The following is a 23,943-nucleotide window of genomic DNA, read 5'->3' as shown; positions in this document are numbered from 1 at the left end:
CCCAGCACCTCTGGCCTACATCCCAGTTTTTGTATGCATAAAAAAAAAGATTCCTGCTATCTAGGCACCTAATGAAGATGGTAGCCTTGTTGTAGAAGGGTCAGTGTCTAGAACCCTCTACTGAATTAATTATAAATGAATTTATAATTTGTTATTATCCAGATAGGAAGCCATACCAATTGTGTGCAGTACCTTATGCTTAAGTCACAGGATGATAAGCACAGAGTGCAGGAGAACTAACAGCCAGCTTTATCTCTGAAATGCTGTTCCCTTTGACATTGTACATATGATTAAGCAGCCAGAAATCGTCATAGACTTTGAGATCTATTTACCCCCTGATTTTTCTGTGGCCTAAAATAGCAAATGGTTTAAGCTAAGATCAGCAGAAATTCAATATGAAAATATTTGAGTGCAATTTGAGTGGAAAAGGTAAAGAAAATGAGCTAGTCATTTGTGGAGGGGAGACAGATCTGCAACCTTCTGAGAGAGAGGTTACTTCAGAGATTGGGAGAAAGACATAGATCACTGAAGGAGGCCAATGCCAGGTGGGTGAGCATCTGGAGTGGGAGAATTTATTAGATAGGGTTTACATTTTCAATTAAATAGGCCACCCTCCAACCTTTTCAAAGTGTAGGTTGCTTTACATTTAATGGTTGAGTGCCATCAATGAAGGTATACTTGGTGTGCAAACATTATTAAGTAACGTTTCTTCTTGGTAAATTTTCCATGTTTTGATGGAGGCCCTTTCAACAAGTCCCTTTACTAGTTGACTTTATGCCTTCCAATCTAGCCAAACACACTTGGTGTTTCTGGTTTCCAAAGAAGATGAGGTAACACTCATGAGCTGTTGCAATTACTGTATCATTTACTGGCATATTGCTTACTATTTGGCATTTTTCTCTTTATTGATATATGTCCTGACATCCTTTCTGGATTATAACTTTCTTGAAAAGAGAGACGACAGTGCCCAGAATGAATTAATCTCATAGGAATTAATGGTGATGAGGTTTCTTAGACATATTTGAGTTTTCAGTGACTTTCATTAACTGTTTTATCATTTTTATTGCTGACTTCTGCATTTTATGATTCACTAAAAGAAATCTCCTATTTCATGTACTTTTTTTGTGTTAACAGTGTACTATTTTATATCTTAAGAATGAAGTAATTAGTCCAGCCTTAGGAAATTCTTATTAAGTAAATCCTTATCTTTGTTTTTAGAGAAGAAAAATGAAATAAAGTGGTATTGTTCAGTGTTAAAGACATTATTGAGCCCTTATTATGTTCTAGGTGCAGGGAACACAGAGATGAACAAGTCGAAGTTCCAGCCTTGTGAACATGCCAGCAAGAAAATAAGCTACTATGATGCTATGCAATATGTGCTCTAATTGATGAATAAAACAGTGCATAGAGCAGGTGTACAGAGTAAAAGTGAAGAGAATGTGTACCTAACACCCTGGGGAGCAGAGGCGAACTTGTAAATGTTTCCTAGAGACATAGACCAGAGGTGGTAGGAACTGAGTTAAGAAGGACATTTCAAACTTAGGAGAGGCTACTATTTCATTGCTAGCAATAAATGAGTTTCCCTTCTGTGATTATCAGGGAATATATGGCTTTATTTTGTAATTGTTTTAAATTCAAAATGAAGAGGGCTTCCCTGGTGGCGCAGCACTTGAGCGCTGGACTGCAAAGCTGCCCGCAGCCTTTGTAGCATGAGTTCAATTCCTGGCCACCGGCGAGGGTCCCACATGGCGCGACAGACCTCTCCTGCCGCACCCGCTGCTCCCCTCAGCAGTGTCTTCGTCAGTCTGCCTGCTCTGCTCCCCGCTCTGGCTCTGGTGAATTCTCTCTCCCTCCCCTACTTCTGACTGTACCCAGTGTTTGTATAAATAAATAAATAAATCTTAAAAAAATAAATTCAAAAAAATAAATTCAAAATGAAGAATATACTTCAAGGGCAAATGGATTTATTTATTTATTTGTTTATTTATTTATTTTGCATAGAAGAACTGGGGCATAGGCCAGAAATTTGGCGGGGCCAGGGATAGTGAGAGGATTCACCAGAGACAGAATGGAGAACAGAACAGGCAGATCTACTCAAATATACTGCTCAGGGGAGCAGCGGAAGAGATAGGAGAGGGCTGCTGTGCCATATGTGGGTTAGCTCCCTGGCCCTAACAGCGATAGCGCTGAGTCTTAACCCCTAGGCCACCAGGGAAGCCCCTTAGTGTGTGATTTATAAAATGGTATTAAGATTGAGGAACTATAATGAAAATAAATCTGTGGTTGAAATAAAGGGAGTCCCCACAGATAACCTACATAATAAGTTGGTGATGTCACTGTGGCAATGAAAGCAGATAAAACAGAAGAGGGCAAGGGAAGCCATGGAAGCATTGTTTGCTGTTTATGTTGATGCAATAAGTAAGATTAATAAAATAAAAATTAAGACTGTCTCTAACCTTAGCTGACAAGATTCCAATCAGGAGTTTTGGACATGGCTTCTGCTCTTGAAGGTTAAATAGAACAATTAATGTGCTCTCCAGACATTATCACACAGGACCTGTGTCTACTGTTGTGTCATTCACCATTCTCTAGGCAGTGATTTCTTTGTTCCACATTGGGGTAGGTACTCTGGTGATCACAAAATGAGGGACTGTTGGTCAAAAAATATTTTAAATCCCTTAAGTCTGCAGATATTGTTACGGAGCAGCCCTCGATATAAAAACGGGTTGCCTGGGTGTGGGTCCTCACCCGCGCACTTAGAAGGGACTTATTAATACTCCACTGCAGGCACACACAAAAGGTTAATAAAAGGTTTATTTACAAGGGAAAGGGAAATGAGGAAATGTACAACTCAGGGAGAAAATAGGGAAATAAAGTCTTTGACGCGTCCTACCTGATCCGCTGACCTGGAAACCCAAAGGCACTCGAGAGCTGGCAGGATGCTGTGAGCTGGCAGAGAGCCAAAAAAAGGGGACCCCCCCAAGGCCCACATGTCTGGTTTTATACCAAACCTGGCTGCTTAACCCCACCCTCAGGTTCCAGCAACCTTCCCTTTGGTGGTGATGGGATTTGTCTTTCCCAATGTCCTGATGGCTTTGGTCTGGAGTGGGGGTGGAGTCCACAAAGCCTATATGGAATTAGCTTTAGGACATCCTTTTCCCCCTAACATTATGACCATTGTTTCTCCTATTAAATTTATTGCAGTAAGTCAAAAATAGGAAATAATTCAGCCTAGTGTCCAATGCTTACCATAGGTCACTATGTTCCTCCAAATGATCAGGACTTGCAGTTTAAACACTCCCCCCCCCCCATTTAATGGCATTATCTCTGCTCAGTAAACACTGGAGAATGCTAGTTTAAAAACAACTACAGGCCTAGCGCAGCAGACCTTTCCCGGCTCACCCGCTGCTTTTCTTAGCAGTGTATTTCAATAAATCCACCTTTTAAATTTTCCACTCTTTCTTTGGTGAATTCTGTGAATTTGGTGAATTCTGTCTTTGGTGTGGGCTGTACCTCCACCCACACACCAATCCTTCCCTGTTACAACTGTCTCTCTCACCCCAGCACATAACTCTGGGTATGTAATACCTATTCAGAAACCTTGAGAACATGCATCCTGGCTGCCCACCTACCAAAAGCTAACTTCAGGGGCCTCTGCAATTCCCATCCCTTACCCACATCAGTAAGCTTCTTTGACTGCTCATAACAATTCATATTCTGCAATATTGCCCTATTTTTCTGCTTTGCTTTATGTGTGCATGTCTTACCTACCTTCCTAGATTGGAATTTTTAAAGGGCAGGACCTAAAAAAAAAAAAAGAAGAAGACTACAGGCTTAACCAAAGTTGAAGTTGTTGTAGAGCAACCCCGATACTACTAGTAAGCACCACTTTTTTTCATCATCAAGTTTTCTGCTTGATTTACTATTCTAGTTTTAATTCTGAAGAAGTGCATTTATTCCCTTGTTTTTAGTTTTGGTGTCAGGTATAACCATTTTTCTGGTTTCTTTTCTCCTGTCTTTTCAATGTTGTATATATGTCCAGAAACTACAGGGTTAAGTAAAAGCTGAAGGCAAGGAGAGCAGAGATTTACTCCTGAAAGGGATCAGATGGCCTCAGAGCAGTGCAATCTTAAAGTGCCCTGATCAAACAAATTCGCAATAAAAAATTTTAAAAAAAGGATTCTAGGAGAGGAAAAATACTGAAAAAATTACTTATATTTCAGGTACAGATATATAAATCTGCTTTTTTCTTTAGCACTTTAATTTTACTTTAAATGAAGAGCCAAAAAATTTTTTCTCCTTTGATAACAGCTTCTTTCCCTCTTCTTATAAACTCCTCAGCAATATGTCAGTTTAAAGGTCAGTGTGTCTTTCTGTTGTAGAGCAACCCCGATACAAAACCGGGTGCCTGACTGTTGGTCCTCACCTGTGCGCTTAAAAAGGACTTATTAATGCTCTACTGCAGCCTGTATGGGATTAGCTCAGGACATCATTTCCCCCTAACATTTCCATTAACTTCCAATAATTTTTTTTAAAGATTTTATTTATTTATTTATTTATTTATTTATTTATACAAGCACTGGGTACAGTCAGAAGCACTGGAGGGTGAGAGAGTTCACCAGAGCCAGAGCGGGGAACAGAACAGGCAGACTGACGAAGTACACTGCTGAGGGGAGCAGTGGACGCAGCAGGAGAGGTCTGTCGCGCCTTGTGGGGCCCTCGCTGGCTGCCGGGGATCGAACCGGAGCTACAGAGGCTGCGGGCAGCTTCACAGCCCAGCGCTCAACCGCTGCACCACCAGGGGAGGCCCTCCAATAAATTTTTTGCTTAATGCACATTAAGTCCTTTCCATCAACTTACAAAAAGAATTAAAAATTAAATTTAAAGCATTTCCCTGTGGTAATGATAAACTAAATACAAGAGGGAAGCCAGGGCCACTGCTGTATCCTAAGCATTTAGCCATCTCATTTCAGTTGAACTGGTTTTCAGACTTCTGCTGTTAATAATGCATTTTTTGACTTTTCCTGTGGTTTACTTCTGATTTTCTGCTAAGCAGATTATATCGTTTTTATGCACAACAGTAATTTTCTGAATGTCCATATTGCCTTTTTTTCCCCTTACTTAAAAAAAGCATTTGAAGGGACTTTTAAAAGTTTTATTCAAATGTTGATCAACAGACATTCTATTCCAAATATGTGATTTTATTAGAAAAAATAATAACCCTGGGCCTCCCCAGTGGCGCAGTGGTTGAGTGCTGGGTTGCGAAGCTGCCCGCGGCCTCTGCAGCGCCGGTTCGATCCCCGGCTGCTCCCCAGGCACCGAAGGAGGGTACCACATGGCGCGCAGACCTCTCCTGCCGCCTGCTGCTCCCCTCAGCAGTGTACTTCGGTCCTTCTGCCTGCTCTGCATCCTGCTCTGGCTCTGGTGAATTCTCTCACCCTCCTGAGCTTCTGACTGTACCCAGTGCTTGTATAAATAAATAAATAAATCTTTAAATAAATAAATAAATAATAACCCTGTGATTGCATTGCATCTGGCGGTAGGGAAAAAAAAAAAAAGTTGACCAGGAACTGGATTCTTCTGAACATAAGAGATAAGAAGGGAGGGGTGGGCGGGCCACTGGAGAGAAAACAGGGTGGGTCAAATCCTGCATTTTCTAATGGTTTCTCCTCTTTCCCTGAAGGTGATCCAGTGCTGGACTTTGTCTTAAATCTGTTGCTGGGGGTTCTGAAAGTCATCTGAAAGCCTGGGAGTGAGGGGTGGAAAGTGGAAGGATTTGAAGGAGGAGGTAGGAGTCTAACTGCAGAGGGATCTGTGCGCTGGGGGCTACTAGAGGCTTATGCTGGGGCAGCACCAGGGTTATCCATCTTTGTGAGGGCCTGAAGGGATTTTAACTGGTGTGGAGGATTGTCATCCTAGAGAGTCTAAACTGTTTCCTAAAGATGCTGGAACACCTTTGAGGATGGCTGGATCTACCCAGCTGCCAGGGCTGTCCCACCTGGGCTGTTGGTGGTGCCAGTGCTTTTCGTTGGTGTATTGCTGTTGGCGTTGGAGGGGGAAAAAGAAACCGGCAGTCCAGCAAGGTTGATGTTAATATTAGATAGAAGTGCCCTTAGTCCTGCCATTGTTTCATGTTTAAACTCTCTTCAGAACTGCTGTTGTCTGCCATAGAGATCCTTCCCAGACCTGTATTGTGCTGTGAATAGTTAAGTCCAAGAAATTGCTATTTGAGGTGGGTTTTCTGTGTGATTCAAGTGCATGATTGCTATTGCTTGGAATAGCAAGGATGGGTGGTTGCTTGACCTTGGAAAACTGAAATGAATTATAAGCTGCTTAGTGCTGTTGAAATTGAGGGAACCTTTGTGGCAAAACTGAAAAGGTACTACTGGGAGATTTGGCATGTGGGGTGCAGCAGGAGGCAGAGACACAGAGCCTGCACTTATGGCAGGTACTGTGTGAAGAGGAGTTCTGAAGAGATGTGGGCAAAAGGGAAGGCTGGTCTTTGACTGACAGTTCCTTTTCAATCAGGTCTGCTAAGGCTTTTCAAGTGACATCAGAGGGATCAAAATCCAGGGGCCTCCCTGGTGGTACAAGGGGTTAAGCACAGCACTATGAAGCAATCTGCAGCCACTGCAGCATGAGTTCAATCCCCGGCTGGTCAGGGAACAACACACATAGAGCAGCAGACCTCTCCTGTCTCGCCCGCTGCTCCCCTCAGCAGTGCATTTCAGTCAATCTGCCTGTTCTGTTCCCCACTCTGTCTCTGGTGAGTCCTCTCACCCCCGCATCTCTGGCCTGTACCCCAGCTCTTGTATGTATAAATAAATAAATATTTTTTAAAAAAATCCAAGTCAGTCTCTGTTGTTTAGAAGAATCAAAGACCCACTTACCAGTGTGCAGAGGAAGACACTGCTGCAATTGTTTTTAACATGAAGAGGCTCTGGTTCTGGCCAGTACTGGATGTCTGTACAGATTTGGGGAAAGGAGGTAGCCCACTGGGGATAGGACTGGAAAGATAGAAGTTGTCTGAGAATACTGATTGTGACTCAGTGACCGCCCCTTCAAAAGGAGCCCACGCACTGTGCTTGCATGAATCGTGGATGAATGGATGGGGATGACGGATTAGGTAACTAGGTGGTGAGGCGTAGCGCTATTCGAGGTCTGTTGGCAATTACGATCATTCCTTAACTGAGAGAATCTGTCAATGGGGGTATCATACCCCCACAGTGGTGTCACTTTGTTCTTACTTGTGGCAGTATAACCCATAGGTAGTTGAAGAACATTGAGGTTTAATTTCCATAATTATTGAAGTAGCTTCTGTTCATTTTCTTGGTGTTTACCTACCTGTATTTCCTCCTTTGTGAAGTTGTCCACCTCATCTCCCAATTCACACAGATACATGCAGTATTTTTTTTTAATTTTTTTATTTAAATATTTTATTTTATATAATTCTTACATCTTTTTTCATCTTTGCACAATGTATGCATTTTCATTTTGGTTATATTCCCCATACAATTGCACGCCCCCCTTATTTTGACTCTAGTCCTTCCTTTCCCCACCCCTCTTGACCCCCCCCCCAGTAGTGTGTCTCTGGTTTATAGTTGCTTGTTGATTTTGATTTTTACTTTGTATTGATTAGTCTTTTTCCTGGTCTCTTATTTTGGTTTTCTAAATTCCTGCTATGAGTGAGACCATCCGGTATTTTTCTTTTTCTTTCTGACTTATTTTGCTGAGCATGATCCCTTCCAGCTCCATCCATGTTGCTGCAAACTGCATGTGTTTATCTTTTTTGATTGCTGAGTAATATTTCATTGTGTATATGTATCATGTTTTGGAAGCTGCATATTCTTTAGGAAGTTATTGCAGTGTTTTATAATATCTAGAGCTGCCTTGCGTGTTTGGCCATCTATCACCACACTGTTGACATACTGTCTGAGTAAGAGCAACTTTTTTTTTTAAGCATAGAAGAACTGGGGTATAGGCCAGAGGTGGGGGTGTATGTGAGAAGATTCACCAGAGATAGAGTGGGGAGCAGAACAGGAGGATTTACCGAAATACACTGTGAAGGGGAGCAGCAGGCAAGGCGAGAGGTCTGCTGTGCCATATATGTGTTAGCTCCCCGGCTGGGTATCGAACTCAGCAGTGACAGCGCTGAGACTTAACCTCTAGGCCACCAGGAAGAGCCTGAGCAGAGCATCTTCTGACTGGACATAGGTTATATAAGCATCTGTCAACCTGCATAGGATGTCTATTACTGTTGACAATTTTATGTATTTTACTAAACTTCCCCAAATATTTTGGTTGCTTTAAAACCTCTGGATCTGCTGTGCTAAGATAGATCTATAACAAAGAATAGATTCTTTCTGCACAACACAAATACTAGACAAATGTTTGTGACTTTCTGTTTTCTCTTACTTTGTTTCCCTTTTTTCTCACTATTTATCTTTCATAGTTCTGCATGGGAGAGTGGTTAATCAACTGCTGAGTCTTCTGGATATGGCTTTTACATACGGGACAAAGTTTGATGCCAACAAAATTGGCAAATCTGGTAGCCACAGGTGCAAGGGATATGCTGGTATCAGTATCTTCAAGGGCTTCATGCTTGAAGGACTTTCCACAGGGTCTCTCTTTATACCACAACTGCGAGACATCTTTATATTTGTAAAACAGCAGCAAAAGTTTATAATAATTTATGGGAAAAGGAAGTTCAGGGCTGAGAACTGAAACACATAACTTCAAAGACCTGCCTGCCTTGCCTCACTTTCCCTTTAGCTGACTCCAGGAATTGCTGCATTCTCGCAAGAGGAGGGAGAGAGAGAAAGAAAGAGAGAGAGAGTCTTAATTGCTTCAATGAGTTTGACCTTTACTGCTGAAAGAGAGACAGCTTTCTGTCGGTTCCATAGCCAGACAGGCCACAATCTTACATTAGGGTAAGACAGGAAGTACAACAGAAAAAATGGGCTCTGGAAGGTTTGTTTACAATGTCTGTCATTGATTTTGTATCATTTGATCATTAGCCAAGAAACAGACATCAAAGATCCAGAAGCAGCATTCATTAGATGACATAAAGAACACAGTAAATAAATTTTCATATTTGCTATTCGTTGAAGGACACACAGGTAAGGCTAATTAAGGGTGCATATATATAAAGGTCTATGTATTCTGATTTTTTTTTTCTGATTATATTTTTTTAGAGCAGCTCAATCTGTAAAAAAGTCAAAATTTCAAAGATATGATTAATGTGATGTCCAGTTCTTTTTATTTATTTTTAAGATTTATTTATTTATGCATACAAGAATCGGGGTATAGGCCAGAGGTGTGGGTGGTGAGAGGATTCACCAGAGACAGAGAGGGGAGTAGAACAGGTAGATGTACTGAAATATACTGCTGAGGGGAGCAGCGGGAGAGTCAGGAGAGGTCTGCTGCACCATGTGGGTCACCTCCCTGGCCAGGGATCAAACTCATGCTGCAGTGGCTGCGGATTGCTTCACAGTGCTATGTCTTAACCCCTTGGACCACCAGGGAGGTCCCTGTCCAGTTCTTTTTAAACCCTTTTACAGAGTCCTGTTTTTTTTAAAGAAATGGAAGTTTTTTTTTTTACTAAAAATAACAATTTCTGTGCATTGATCATCCTAAATGCATACTGCTTATGCCTTACATCTATTTTAAAGGCATCACATTGAGTTTAAAAATTAATGTCATAGTACTTCCAGAATGGTGACATAAGGACACTCTCTCCAATGAAACAGCTATGACTGGTGAAAATTATAAATAAACAATGACCATTGTACCAGACTGTGAAGCAATTAATGCCTCAGGGTATTGTAAGAAAACACAGGGGCACATAGTTGCCAATTAGTGGAGGCTAATAGTGGGAGTGATATCGATAAAGACATACCGTTCCAAAACTTGATGGGAGATGAGGGAATGAGACAAAGAGAACCCATCTAAAACCACTCTAATCTCTGGAGAGAGGAACAGGAGTCAGGCAGTGTGCAGGTCAAAACAGCACTCTCCAAGGAGAGACACCAGAGGCTGAACACTGTGGGGGAAATAGACTTCACTGAACTAGCCTGGTCAAGTCATTAACCAGATAGTCAAGCAAACAGCAATAGCATAACAACAAGCCCTAGAGCCAGTCAAGATCAGTCGATACAATGGAAATGTACAGTTTGCAGTAAAAAAATTTTGAGGCATACAAAGAAACAGGCAAGTGAGACCCATGCACACAGAAACTACCACTGGGGGGCCCTCCTTGGTGACACTGGGGTTAGACACAGTGCTATCAAGCTATAGCAGTCACTGCAACATGAGTTTGATCCCCAGCCAGGTCCCTGACCTACATGGCTCAGGAGACCTCTCCTGACTCACCCGCTGTTCCCCTCAGCAGCATATTTCAGTAAGCCCACCTGTGCTGCTCCTCACTCTGTCTCTGAATCTTCTCACCCCCCACACCTCTGGCCTGCGTCCCTGTTCTTGTATGTATAAATAAATAAATCTTAAAAAGAAAAGAAAAGAAACTGCCACCGGGAGGCCCCAGATGTTAAACTTAGCACACAAAGACTTCAAAGAAGCTGATCTAAATATGTTCAAAGAACTAATGGAAACTGTGTTTAAAGAATTAAGGAAGGTGTGATGATATTGTCTCACCAAATAGAGAATATCGATAATGAGAAATTATATTTTTTTAAAATGAAAATCTAGAATTGAAAAGTACAGAAAAGAACAATTCACTATTGAGGCTCCATGCTAGATTTGAACTCACAGATAGAATTAGTGAAATTAAAGATAGATCAGCAGAGACTGATTATATACTCTGGAGAACAAAAAGAAAAATCAATAAATGAATAGAACCTCACAGAAACATGGGAAACCACTATATACACCAACATATGCAAAAGGGGAATACTAAAACAGGAGATAGGAAAGCAGAAAAAATATTTGAGTGAATAATAGCAGAAAACTCCCCAAATTTGATGAAAAGTCTAATGTAAGCAAACATCCAATAAATTCAGAGAAGTCTAAGTAGGATAAATGTAAAGAGATCTATACTCAAATATATCATAGTCATAATGTTGGAAGACAAAAACAAAATCTTGAAGTCAGCCAGAGAATACTCTGATACAAGGAAATCCCAATAGGATTAATAGCTCACTTCCTATCAGAAACACTAATGGTCAAAAATCAGTGGTATTACATATTCAAAGTGTTGAGGGAAAATGTGCTAACCAATAATCTTATATCCAATAAAGTTATCTTTCAAAAATGGAGATAAAATCAAAATACCAATAGATAAGCAAAAACTGAGAGTAATTGTTGTGAGCAGTCATTGTTGTGTGCTGTCTGCCTTATAAGAACACTAAAGGAAATTCTTCAGGCTGAAAGCAAGTAACCCCAGCCAGCAAGTCAAACATATACACACAAGACACACTCATACACACACAGAGCATTAGTATAATGTAGGTAATTATGAAAACATATAATTTTATATATTTTCCCATTACTAATTTATAAGGTAATTGTATTAATATAATTGTATTGTTGAACCTTTAACATGTATAGTCATGCTTCCCTCAACAACGGGGTAAGTTCTGAGAAATGTGTCATTAGGTGATCTCATTGTTGTACAAATAGCATAGAGCATGATTACACAAACCTTGATATCACCTTATATGTGAGCAATGTTGACCTAAATGTCCTGAAATAATGCATTAACTATAGATATGTAATGCATGTGACATTAACTTACAAAGGATGAAGGTGGGAACAAAGCTGTCTCAGAGAACGTAAATGACATTAGATACTAACTTGAATATTCTGGGAAAAAATGAAGAAAATCAAATGAGCAAATAAAAAGATTAATATAACTATAAATAAGTATGCTGGCCGACTTATCTCATGTTCTTAAATATATATTAAAATATATACATGATCACAACAATCGATGGCTTATTTTGTAACATTTATAGATGTAGTATGTATTACAAAAAGATCAGCCAAAGTGGGAAAAGGAATAGTTACATGGTAATAATGTCACTTTATCCCACTGAAATTAAATTAGTGTCCATTTGAAATAAATTATGATAAATTTAAATGTATATTAAAACACTAGAGTTTTTTTTAATTTAAAAATTAAAAAATTTTTTGTAAGTCAATGAAGGAATTAAAAAATTACATTACAAAATATTTACAAAGGAAATCAATAAAGGAGTAAGAGAAGAACAAAAAGATATGAGACATATAGAAGTAAATGGCAGATGTAAATCCAGTCCTATCACAAATAAAGGCAAATGGATTTTCACCCACTACCACACCGCCATCATGGATACAAGCCATGTACAGCCCATGAAGGTGGCCAGGGCAGCCAAGCTGCCAGGCAGAGCCAACTCACAGGGACACTACACAAAGAAATTCATGAATGACACAAATGTCCCACTATCTGCACCATGAAAAGCCCTATCTAGGAGGACTCTATGTTGATGTTATTGGAGTGAGAGTGAGATTTTAAGAGGCTACTCTGAATTTGTTGCTGGGTCCAAATATCTGAGTTGATGAGCTGAGCCTCTCCTCCTCTGCCCAACCAGGAATAATCTATGATGTTTAATAAACCACCATCAATATTGTCTGCTTTAAAAAACAAAGTGAATCACTTAAATAATACAATCAAAAGGCAAAGCTTGTCAGAACAAGCTAGGCTATATAGCAGGCTGTTGAGACCACTACCTTATATGTGAGCCATTGTTAGATAACAGAACAAGTTTCAACTATGTGCTATATATAGGAGATACAACATCAGATTCAAAGATATAAGCAGACTGCAAGTGAAAGGATGGAAAAAGAAATGTCATGCAAACAGCAACCATAAGAATGCAGCAGTCCCTATAGTAATATCAGAAAAAAACTAGACTTTAATAAACAAAAATTTGCTAGCGGGCATCTCTGGTGGCGTAGAGTAACTTAAGTCTCAGCACTACCAATGCGAAGTCCTTCCGAGACGGCCTGAGTTTGATCCCTGGCCAGGGAGCTAACCCACATGGTGCAGCAGACATCTCCTGTTTCACCCACTGCTCCCCTCAGCAGTGTATTTCAGTAGATCTGCCTGTTCTGCTCCCCACTCTGTCTTTGGTGAATCCTCTCACCCCTTCCCTAGATCACCTCACCCCACACCTCTGGCCTGCACCTTCTATGCAAAAATAAATAAATAGGGCCTTCCTAGTGGCGCAGGGATTAAGTCTCAGTGCTATCAGTCAATGCAGCTTGAGTTCAATCCCTGGCCGAGGAGATAACCCACATTGTGTGGCAGACGTCTCCCATCTTGCCCACTGTTCCCCTCAGCAGTGTATTTCTGTCAATCTGCCTTATTCTGTTCCCCACTCTGTGTCTGGCAAATCTTTTCACCACCACCACCACCCACACTTCTGTCCTGCACCCCAGTTCTTGTATACATAAATAAATAAATCTTGAAAAAATTAAATAAATAAAAATCTTTTTTAAAGTTTCTTAATAGAGATAGACATATTATAATAATACGATGGTTAATCATCAGGAAAACATAATCATTGTAAACAGATATGTACCTAAAAACACAGTCCAAAAATACATGGAACAAAAATTGAAAAAAACTGAAAGGAGAAATAGAGTATTTAGGTAACATAGTCAGTTAAAACAAAAACAAACCCTTGGATTCTGACTGCAAAACTTCTCTGCAAAGGGGTAGAGTGCATGGAAACAAAGGTAGATGGGGTACAATGGGCTGCTATGGAAGGTTATTTGCACTTTGGTGGTAGATATGGTATGCTAACACACATTTGAAGAGATGTGAACCTGTACTCCTAAAATATACACGGTAATATAAACCACTGCTACCTCAACAACAAAATATAACTGGAGAGCGCAACACCCCACTTTCAATACTGGATAGAACAATGAGTAGTATGCACTATGGTTGGAACACTGAACACTGTAAAATGTATCTCAACAAAATTTATATATTTAATCTGAACCCATAAAGGTGACTATGTCATGAGGATGGAGCTCTCATGATTTGTGTCTTTATAATAGAGGCTCCAGAAAGAACACTTGCCCCTTCTGCCACGTGAGGACACAGTGAGAAAATGTAGCCAAGAATCAGAGATAGGGCATTCACCAGAATGTGCAGGCATCTGATTTTGTACTTTTCTGCTTTCACAAATGTAAGAAATAAATTTCTGTTGTTTATAAGTCACCCACTTTATGGTATTTTGTTATAGCCATCTTAAACAAACTAAGAATATAAGTCAACAAAGATATTAAATATTTGAACATTACAAACCAAGTAGACCTAAAAGATATCTAAAGAACACTCTGACTAAAAACAGCAGAATACACATTCTTCTCAAGTGCACATAAAGCAGAGCATTTTTCCAAATAGTCCACATGCTACACCATAAAACAAATTTCCATAACGTTAAAAGAATTGAAATCATACAAAGCATATGCTCCAACCACAATAAAATGAACATAAATAACAAAAGCAGGAAGAAAGTTGGAGTATTCAAAAATAAGTGGATATTAAAAAATACACTCCTAAAAAAGAAAAAAGTCAAAAGGGAAATTTGAAAATACTATAAGATGGATGAAATGAAAACACAACATACTAAACTTATAGAGTGCAATTAAAACAGTGGTCAGATTACTACCCTTCATAGCTGTAAACAGCAAAATTTTAAAAAAAGAAAGAAACCTCAAATCAATGACTTAAACTTGCATCTTAGTAAATTGGAAGAAGAGTAAACTATTTAAAGCAATTAAGAAGGAAATAATAAAGACTAGATGAAAGAGAGAACAGAAAATAATAGAGAAAATCAGAAAAACCAATAGTTGTTTCTTTAAAAAGATTAACAAAATTGACAAATTTTGGTTAGATTGATGAAGAAAAAAAGAGAGAAGATTCAAATTAGTAAAATCAGAAGTGAAGGAACGACTACAACTACCAACATTGCAGGAAAGAAAAAAAGATTGTAAGGGAACATGATTAACAACTGTGTGTAAAGATATCAGGTAAGTTAGATGAAATATACAAATTCTAGTCTAGTAAGACACAATTTATCTAAATTGACTTAGGAAAAAATAGAAAATACAAATAGACTTATATTAAAGTTATTGAATTAATAACTTAAAAAACCTTCTTACAGTATAAGGCACAGATACTTTTACTGTTGAATTTTATCAAAACTTAAAGAATTAGTAATAATTCTCCACAAACTATTGTAAATACGGTAAGAGAAGGGACTACTTCTCACCTAATTCTGAGGACAATATTACTACCCTGATAACCAAAACCAGACAAAGACATTACAAGAAAGGAAATCTACAGACCAATAACTAATACTCATTGTGAGAATAAATTAAAAATTCCCCAATAAAATATTAGCAATGGAATCCAGTTTGCTAAGGGGGATTTGTCCCAGGAATGCTAAGTTGGTATTTATACAAAAATCAATTAATATAAATACCATATCAATAGAATAAAGGACAACCATCCAGTCATTTCAATAGATATGGAAAAACTACTTGTGAAAAGTGAAAATTCTTTTAAAATAAAAAATAGTCAACAAACTAGAAATAGAATGGAATTTCCTCAACCTGATAAAAACAATGTTCACATTTAATGGTGAAAGACTGAAAACTTTCCACCTAAGACTGAGGAAAAAAACAAAGATGTTCACACAGTCATTCAACACAGTATTGCATGTTCTAGAGATGCAGTCAGTTAAGAGAAAGAAATAAAAGGCTTTCAAATTGGAAAGGAACATATATAATCTGTATTTTAATATATAATCTGTATTTTAATATATATAATCTGTATTATAATATATAATCTGTATTTTAAAATGAAATAATCTTGTATATGGGAGCTCCTAAGTAATTCACCAAAATACTAATAGAACTAATAAATGACTTCAGCAAGCTTGTAGGATATAAGTTATAGGTAAAAACAATGGTATTTCAATACTCTAGCAATGAATAATTTAAAAAAATGAAATTAAGAAAGCAATTCCGTTTATAATAGCTTAGAAAAGACTAGCTTAGAAAGGAATAAAATAATTAGGGATAAATTTAATAAAATAAGTGTAAGCCTTATCCTCTGAAAACTAAAAAACATTTTTGAAAGAAATTAAATATTTACATAAACGGAAAGACACTTTGGATCAGAATGCTTAACATCATTAATATAACAATATGCCTGATCAACAGACTGATCACACGCTGATCAAGAGATTCAATGCAATCCCTATCAAAATCCCAGCTGACAGTTTTTAAGAAATTGAGAATTGGGCCTCCCCTGGTGGCGCAGAGGTTGAGTGCTGGGCTGCGAAGCTGCCCACAGCCTCTGCAGCGCCGGTTCGATCCCCGGCCCAGGCAGGGTTCCCACATGGAGCAACAGACCTCTCCTGCTGCACCCACTGCTCCCCTTTGTCAGTCTACCTGTTCTGTTCCCTGTTCTGGCTCTGGTGAATTCTCTCACCCTCCGGCGCTTCTGACTGTACCCAGTGCTTGTATCAATCAATAATTAAATCTTTAAAAAAAAAAAAGAAATTGAGAACTGATCCTAAATTTTACATGGAAATGTAAAGGACCCAAATAGTCAAACTGATCTTGAAAAAACAAAGCTGCGAGTGCTCAAATATCTCTGTTTTAAAAGTTAACTACAAAGCTACAATAATGGGGCCTCCCTGGGGGCACAAGGGGTTAACCACCGCACTATGAAGCAATCCACAGCCTCTGCAGCATGAGTTCGATCCCTGGCCAGCCAGGGAGAAACCCATATGGCGAGGCAGACCTCTCTTGTCTCGCCCGCTGCTCCCTTCAACAGTGTATTTCAGTCAGTCTGCCTGTTCTGTTACGTTCCTCACTCTGTCTCTGGTGGATCCTCTCACCTCCCGCATCTCTGGCCTGTACCCCAGCTCTTGTATGCATAAATAAATAAATCTTTATAAAATAAAAATAAACAAACAAAGCTACAATAATGAAAACAGTGTGTTTGTTGTAAAAGGATATGCATATAGATCAGTGGACTAAAATTGAAAGTTTAGGAATAAAATCTTACAGTTCCATGAATTAAATTTTGACAAGTATGCAAGACAATTAAATGAAGGAAAGAAACATCTTTTCAATATACGATCCTGGGACATCTGGATATCCACCTACAAAAAAAAAAAAAAATGATTTGGACCACTTATTTTCTTTTTTTTTTTTATAGAGGCATATTTTATTTATTTATTTATTTGTTTGTTCGTACATGCACTGGGTACAGTCAGAAGCGCGGGAGGGTGAGAGAATTCACCAGAGCCAGAGCGGGGAGCAGAGCAGGCAGAAGGACCGAAGTACACTGCTGAGGGGAGCAGCGGGCGGCAGGAGAGGTCTGCACGCCATGTGGGACCCTCCTCCGGTGGCCGGGGAGCAGCCGGGAATCGAACCGGCGCCGCAGAGGCAGCGGGCAGCCTCGCAACCCAGCGCTCAACCGCTGCGCCACCGGGGAGGCCCTGGACCACTTATTTTCATTCCATACCACATTTAATGCATATGGATCATAGCCCTAAATGGAAAAGGTTAAACTAGAACACTCTTAGAAGAAAACATACTTACAAATCTTCATGACCTTAGGTTAGGTGATGTCTTCTTTGCCATGACACCAAAACATACATAACAACTGCCTAGATAAATTTGCCTTCATCAAAATTAAAAATTTTTGTGCTGCACAGCGGGTTGAGCGCGGTGCTGTGAAGCTGTCCACAGCCTATGCAGCACAGGTTCGATTCCCGGCCGGCCAGGGAGAAACCCACATGGCATGGCAGGCCTCTCCTGTCTCGTCTGCTGCTCCCCTCAGCAGTGTATTTCATCAGTCTGCCTGTTCTGTTCCCTGCTCGGTCTCTGGTGAATCCTCTCACTCTCCCATGCCTCTGGCCTGTACCCCATTTCTTGTATAAAATAAAATTTAAAAAAAGAGGAAGAATTTACCCCATTTATTTTTTTACCACTTTTATTTATTTATTTTAATTTTATTTTTATATTCCCCATACAATTGCAACCCCCTTATTTTGACCCCAATCCCTCCCTTCTTTCTTAGAGTTATTCTTTGTCCTGGTCCCTTATTTATGTTTTCTAGATTCCTGCTATGAGTGAGACCATCCAGTATTTTTCTTTTTCTTTCTGGCTTATTTCGCTGAGCATGATCCCTTCCAGCTCCATCCATGTTGCTGCAAATTGCATGTGTTTATCTTTTTTGAATGCTGAGTGATATTCCATTGTGTATATGTACCACATCTTCTTGATCCAGTCATCTATTTTTGGGCATTTGGGTTGTTTCCAAAGCTTAGCTATTGTAAATAGTGCTGCTATAAACATAGGGGTGCAGGTGCTCTTTGGAATTGATGTTTCTGTGTCCTTTGGGTAAATACCTAGGAGTGGAATTGCTGGATCATATGGAAGCTCTATCTTTAGTAGGTTGAGGAATCTCCACACAGCTTTCCATAGTGGTTGGACCAGTTTGCACTCCCACCAGCAGTGCAGGAGAGTTCCTTTTTCTCCACATCCTTGCCAACATTTGTTGTGCTAGTTAGAATTTACCCCATTTAAAAAAAAACAAAAAACAAACTTTTGTTTGCAAATGATGCCACTGAAAAATGAAAAGATAACGCACAGAATAGAAAAAAGAACTTAATTTCCAAAAGATCTAACAAGAGAACTTGTTTCCAGAATACAAAGAACTTTTTTTTTAAGATTTATTTTTATTTTATTTATACAGGCTGGGGTACAGGCCAGAGGGTGAGAGGATTCACCAGAGACAGAGCGGGAAGCAGAACAGGCAGATGGACCGAAAGCACTGCTGAGGGGAGCAATGGGTGAGACAGGAGAGGTATACCACACCATGTGGGTATCTCCCTGGCTGGCCGGGAATTGAACCTGCGCTGCAGAGACTGTGGACAGCTTCATAGCGCTGCACTCAACCCGCTGCGCCACCGGGGTTATAACTCAATGAAAAGAGGTAATCCAATATAAAAGTAACCAAATGATCTGAATAAACACTTATCCAAAGTAAATACACAAATGGTAAATTAAAACATGAAAAGATACTCAACATGATTACTCATTAGGGAAAATGCACATCAAAATCATTTCCACAACCACTAGGTTGGTTATAATAAAGACAGGCATTAATAAGAGTTAGGTGTAGAAAATATATAAAATAAGATATAAAAAAATAAAAATAAATAAAATAAAGGGAAAGGAAAAAATAAGAGTTAGGATACAAAGAAGTTGAAACTCTTTCGTGGATGCTGTGAATATAAAATTGTGCAATCACATAGGAAAACAGTTTGTCATTCCCTTACCATATTGAACATAGAGTTACCATATGACTCAGCAATGAAAGAGAATTAAAAACATGTTCACCCAAAATCTCTCTCTCTCTCTCTCTCTCTCTCTCTCTCTCTCTCTCTCTCTATATATATATATATATATATATTACAGAAGCATTTATGTGGAATACCTGTACAATGGACTATCAACCAGCCATAGAAAGGAATGAAAAAGCGATAAATTGTTAAGACGTAGATAAATCTCAAAAACATTAAGCTAAGTGAAAGACACAAAAGGTTAAATATTGTATGATTCCCTTTATATGATAGATCCAGAATAAGAAAATCCATAGTGACAGAAAGTACATTAGCGATTGCTAGAAGTTAAGAAGACTGGTGAGTTACTGCTGAAAAGTATTTACTTTCTTGGGCGAGCAGATGACAATATCCTGAAATTAGGTATTGGTAAAGATGAGGATGGATGGATGATGGGCCCTTTATTGTGCCCCTGTTCAATGCAATGACAATATGCAAGGAACAACATGGGCCAAGAAGGAAGAACAGTCAGTCTTCCAACATATCTTCTAGTCATGCTTCCTCCTTTATTATCCTCATTATTTCATCTGTTCCATTTCTGTATATTATTTCATCTGCTACTTTCATCAAAGTAGTTATGCTGAGCAGGTAATCAAATTTTTGTTCTCAAAAAAGGGAACTGTAAGATTGCGTTGTTTATGCAATTGGAAGGGTGAATTCATCAGAGAACAACGTCTACATTTTAACGAAACGCAGTCATTCCCAGTGCCCTCAGATGCCCAAGCATCAGGATTTCCACGTCGTCCGCTCCGGTGGCGCTAGCTGAAGACCCGACTGTCAGCAACAAGGCGGAGCGTTCCGCACGCGAGGACACTCCAGACCCAGAATCCCACCGGGACTCCAAATCCCAGAAACCCGTGCGGCAAATCTACCCGGAGTCCCAAGTTCGCTGAGGACGCGACCAAGCTAGGAAATAGGGGGAAGACGTCGCAGCTTTTGCCCCTTAGCACTTTTCCTGTAGGGAAGGGGCTTCTTACTGAACGACGGTCCCCAAACCTTCGTATTCTCTCAGGGATAACTTCTACAAAAGACCCTCTTCTGCAGTATTTGATGTGAGGGTCGGAGCCTCCCCTTCGCTCCCTCTCTTCCCCCCCCGTCAGAGTGGTTCAGCCCGGCATCGAGGCGCTGGAGCCGGGGCCTCGGCTGCGCCCGCCCGGGCTGGGAATGCGGGCCCTGGGAGCGCGCGCGGTGGGAGGGGCGGGGGCGGGGAGGCGTGCAGGGCCCGGGCGGCCGCAGTGGCTGTGGCAGCTGCGGGCGGTGGGAGGAGCCGCGCGGTTCCGGCTGCCCGGACGAGGCGACCCTTGGGTCCGCGCGGCGGGCGGGGAGCACAGGTAGGGAGCGCGCGGCCGCGGCGCTGAGAGAGGGCAGGTCGCGGAGTCTCCCGCGGCGCCCGCGCGCCCCCCGCACCCGCGGCCTCGGGCGTTGAGGCGGGGGAGCGAGGAGATGCCGACCCAGAGGGACAGCGGTACCATGTCCCACCCGGTCGCGGGCGGCGGCGGCGGGGACCACGCTCACCAGGTCCGGGTGAAAGCCTACTACCGCGGGTGAGTGTCCCGCGCCCGGCTGGAGCGGGGCGGGGGAGGGAACGGCCGGCTCCGCTTCGGCCTGGAGGGGGGAGGCTGAGGGGCCGGAGGCGTTGTGGGCGGGTAGGGCTGGGCGCGCGACTCCGGCCGCTGGGGATGGGTGGCCGAGTGGTCGGCAGTGGGGCTCGGGGCTGGCGTCCGGGGGCGCCCCCAGGTGTGGTGCCGGGCGCCGGGGGGCGCTCAGCCGAGCGGCCTGCGTGGTCTGGGGCAGGAGCCTTGGGACAGAGCAGGTTCATCAATTTGATGTGTTGGACTCGCTTCCTAAGAGCTGTGCAAGGGCTTTCCGTCCTTAAGTCTGAATTGATTCCGAGCGATGCCTCAGCGAATTCAGTTTCCTTAGACTACAGAACTGCTTCAGTTTTGCCGGCCCTTTTGGCCACCAGCAGGCCTGAAGCCTCTGGTTCTCTAAGGTTTGTTTTCATTGCCTAGAAGAGTTCACGAAATGTGTCTGGATTACGGTCGTGTTGCCAGTGTTTTAGACACAGGAGTTAGGATTTGAGTAAGGTTGATGCTTTTTCAGGGATGTGCATTAGGTACTTAAGTCTCACCAAAATTAGATCGTATTTGTATAAATGAAAATTTTGTGAACGCTTCTTGGTCATTGTTTATTCAAGGACCATCTGATATAGTGAGTGAGAATTGCAAGGTCAGAAGAAGAGCAGCCAAGGCACAATTTTAAAATCTGTGATCTTTACTCATTATTACTTAAATTATAACTCCTGTAGTTACCAGAAATAATCCAGTCCTAAGATTGTTGTAGTAAATCACATCCTATCATCTGTGACCTGAAGTGCCCCCCTTCCTTTGAATTGGTTGTGATTTGAAATTTCTTGGAGATAATTACATTTAGGAGTATATGGAAAGGTGAAATATCCGTGTGAGTATAAAGCTTTGAAACTAGGGGTTAACAGAAATTCCAACTGCTTTGGCCTGTCTTACTGCTTCTCCAAGCAGAAATAAATTACTTTAAAAAAAACAAAAAACAATAAACTTAAGCACTTAGGAGGTTGAAATTGCAATGCATACTTTTACATTCCTGAGAGGATCAGTGAAGATAGCAAACTTTCAAAATACCTCTCTTGATTTCAAAGAAAATTAAATCCCCTAAATGCCTTACTTATTTGATGTAAAGACGTATTAGCTTGTTTGCTACCAGAAACCCTGCCCTCTGTTTATTAGCTTGCTGTATTAAGGAGTAGTTTACAAGACTTATTTTGGACAGTATTATATCAGTGTTTTTGCTTAAATCGATCAAGGAGGCCTTGGTTGTAAAACAGTACCTAGAAGCCTTTGTATATTTTTGAAGTTTGTAGTTGTTACAGATGTTTTGACTTGAGAATGATCAGCTGTGAACTTTGCACTGTGGGGGAAAAGCTTTGCTTCCTTACCTTATCTTTAATTCAGTGGATGAGATACTTCATTTTCAGAGCATATTCCACTTTATGAAATTGACAATCCATGAATTATTAGGTACAGAGAATGAGCTATATAGTATGTGTTCTTTTTTTTGAAAAATGATGTCTGATTATTGATAGTTTATAAAAAATAGATTAATGAATACACACATAGGATAGGAAAGTGCAAGTTGTACAAAGGTATGAACTAAAAAGTGTCCCCCACCTTCCCAACTTCCAGAGATAATTACTGTTAGTTTATTTTTGGTTTTTCTGAGGTTGTCTTTATATCTTCAAAAGTTACACTCCTGTTTCATGGTTTTTCAGTTAGAAAGTATATTAATTCTTTCTCCTGAAAGATGAGAAATTGGGTGCACACTACCTTTTGCTTCCTCTCCTTTTCCTAGTTTTTGACTGTTAAACTAATATTTTTTTCATACCCTTATGATGTTAAATAATGTATTATTCTCTGTCTTATCAAATTTTGATTGTTTCCAGTGACTCCAGCTATGAAAGGTGAAGAAATGAGGACTTCTCCCTATTTTCCTATTTGTATTAGTTTAAACATGTTAATAGGCTTAGTTTATAAATTGAAATCGTTGTAAACTCCTTTGGAAAGAAATCACAGTCTGCTATCCTTTAGGATTGTAGGTGTCATATTTTCTTGTCTTATTGCTCCAATTGTCTTTAAAAAACAATAAGGACATTAATCTTTTTAGTGCTTAACTAAGAGTTCTCCAAGACATTCGAGTAAACATTTTCTTTGATTTATAAAACCTACGATTTTTGCTAAAGAAAGAATTAACCCCTTGTCCTTTCGAGCTTTTTATTCGTGATTTTTGCTAAGGAAAGAATTAACCCCTTGTCCTTTAGAACTTTTTGTTCAATGAAAGTTTTTTAATAGTGCCTTCATTTTAAGTTTTATTTAAAGACAACATCAACACTCTAAATCGTACCAATTTCTATCCTCTGAAATTAGATATGTTGAGATTATATGTTTATTAACAATAGTCTAAACTGATGGTTATGATATATAGTCAGCTGCTCATTACTACAGATGAAACTGAAGTGAGTCACCAACAAGAATAGTTAATAAACAGGTTGGCTAACTGGAACACCTACCTGATTTTAAAATTGAAAATCCTTCCTTTATAACAAGAAATGTAAGGACAATCTGCATTTGAAAAAATTTCATTTCCCTCAAATCTTCTGGCTTTCCACTTATTCATTTCTTTTTTTCCCCCACTTATTCATTTCTAACAGTATTTCTTTCCAGTAAGTGCTAAATCTAAGAACAGCCAAACGTTTTAGAAAATAAATTGCTCTTTTTTTTAAAGAAATGTATTTAGTGTTCTCATTCTGTTAAATTTGTTCTTAGTGAAAATGTGCCATTTCCCTAGATATTTAATTAGATTTTTAAAGTTTTAAAGCAGGGCATTAATAGCACTGAGAATCTGATTTTATTGGAGACCACCTAAGAGTCTTTGCCTGTACCCCTTTTTCCTCTCCATGAGAGCTTGTCAGTGAGCG

General features: G+C 40.1%; 1 protein-coding gene and 1 pseudogene across 1 annotated transcript in view; one reads left to right on the top strand and one right to left on the bottom strand.

Annotated features, from left to right (window-relative positions):
* Window positions 1-3,789: 3,789 nt before the first annotated feature.
* On the bottom strand, window positions 3,790-8,651 carry LOC119258156 (CCR4-NOT transcription complex subunit 4-like; annotated as a pseudogene).
* Window positions 8,652-20,837: 12,186 nt separating this feature from the next.
* Window positions 20,838-23,943, top strand: part of PRKCI (protein kinase C iota) — a 69,835-nt gene continuing 66,729 nt past the window's right edge. Inside the window, exon 1 of the mRNA XM_037525714.2 lies at window positions 20,838-20,980. Within this exon, the coding sequence (XP_037381611.1) occupies window positions 20,880-20,980 (101 nt within the window). The 5' untranslated portion in view covers window positions 20,838-20,879. The remainder of the gene's footprint in view (window positions 20,981-23,943) is intronic.

This window comes from Talpa occidentalis, unplaced genomic scaffold (assembly GCF_014898055.3).
Source record: "Talpa occidentalis isolate TD23 unplaced genomic scaffold, MPIMG_talOcc4v2.1 talOcc4.4, whole genome shotgun sequence".
In the NCBI taxonomy this organism is placed as follows: Eukaryota; Metazoa; Chordata; class Mammalia; order Eulipotyphla; family Talpidae; genus Talpa; species Talpa occidentalis.
Note: the sequence above shows the minus strand (reverse complement) of the source record. Positions and strands in the feature narration are given on the sequence as shown.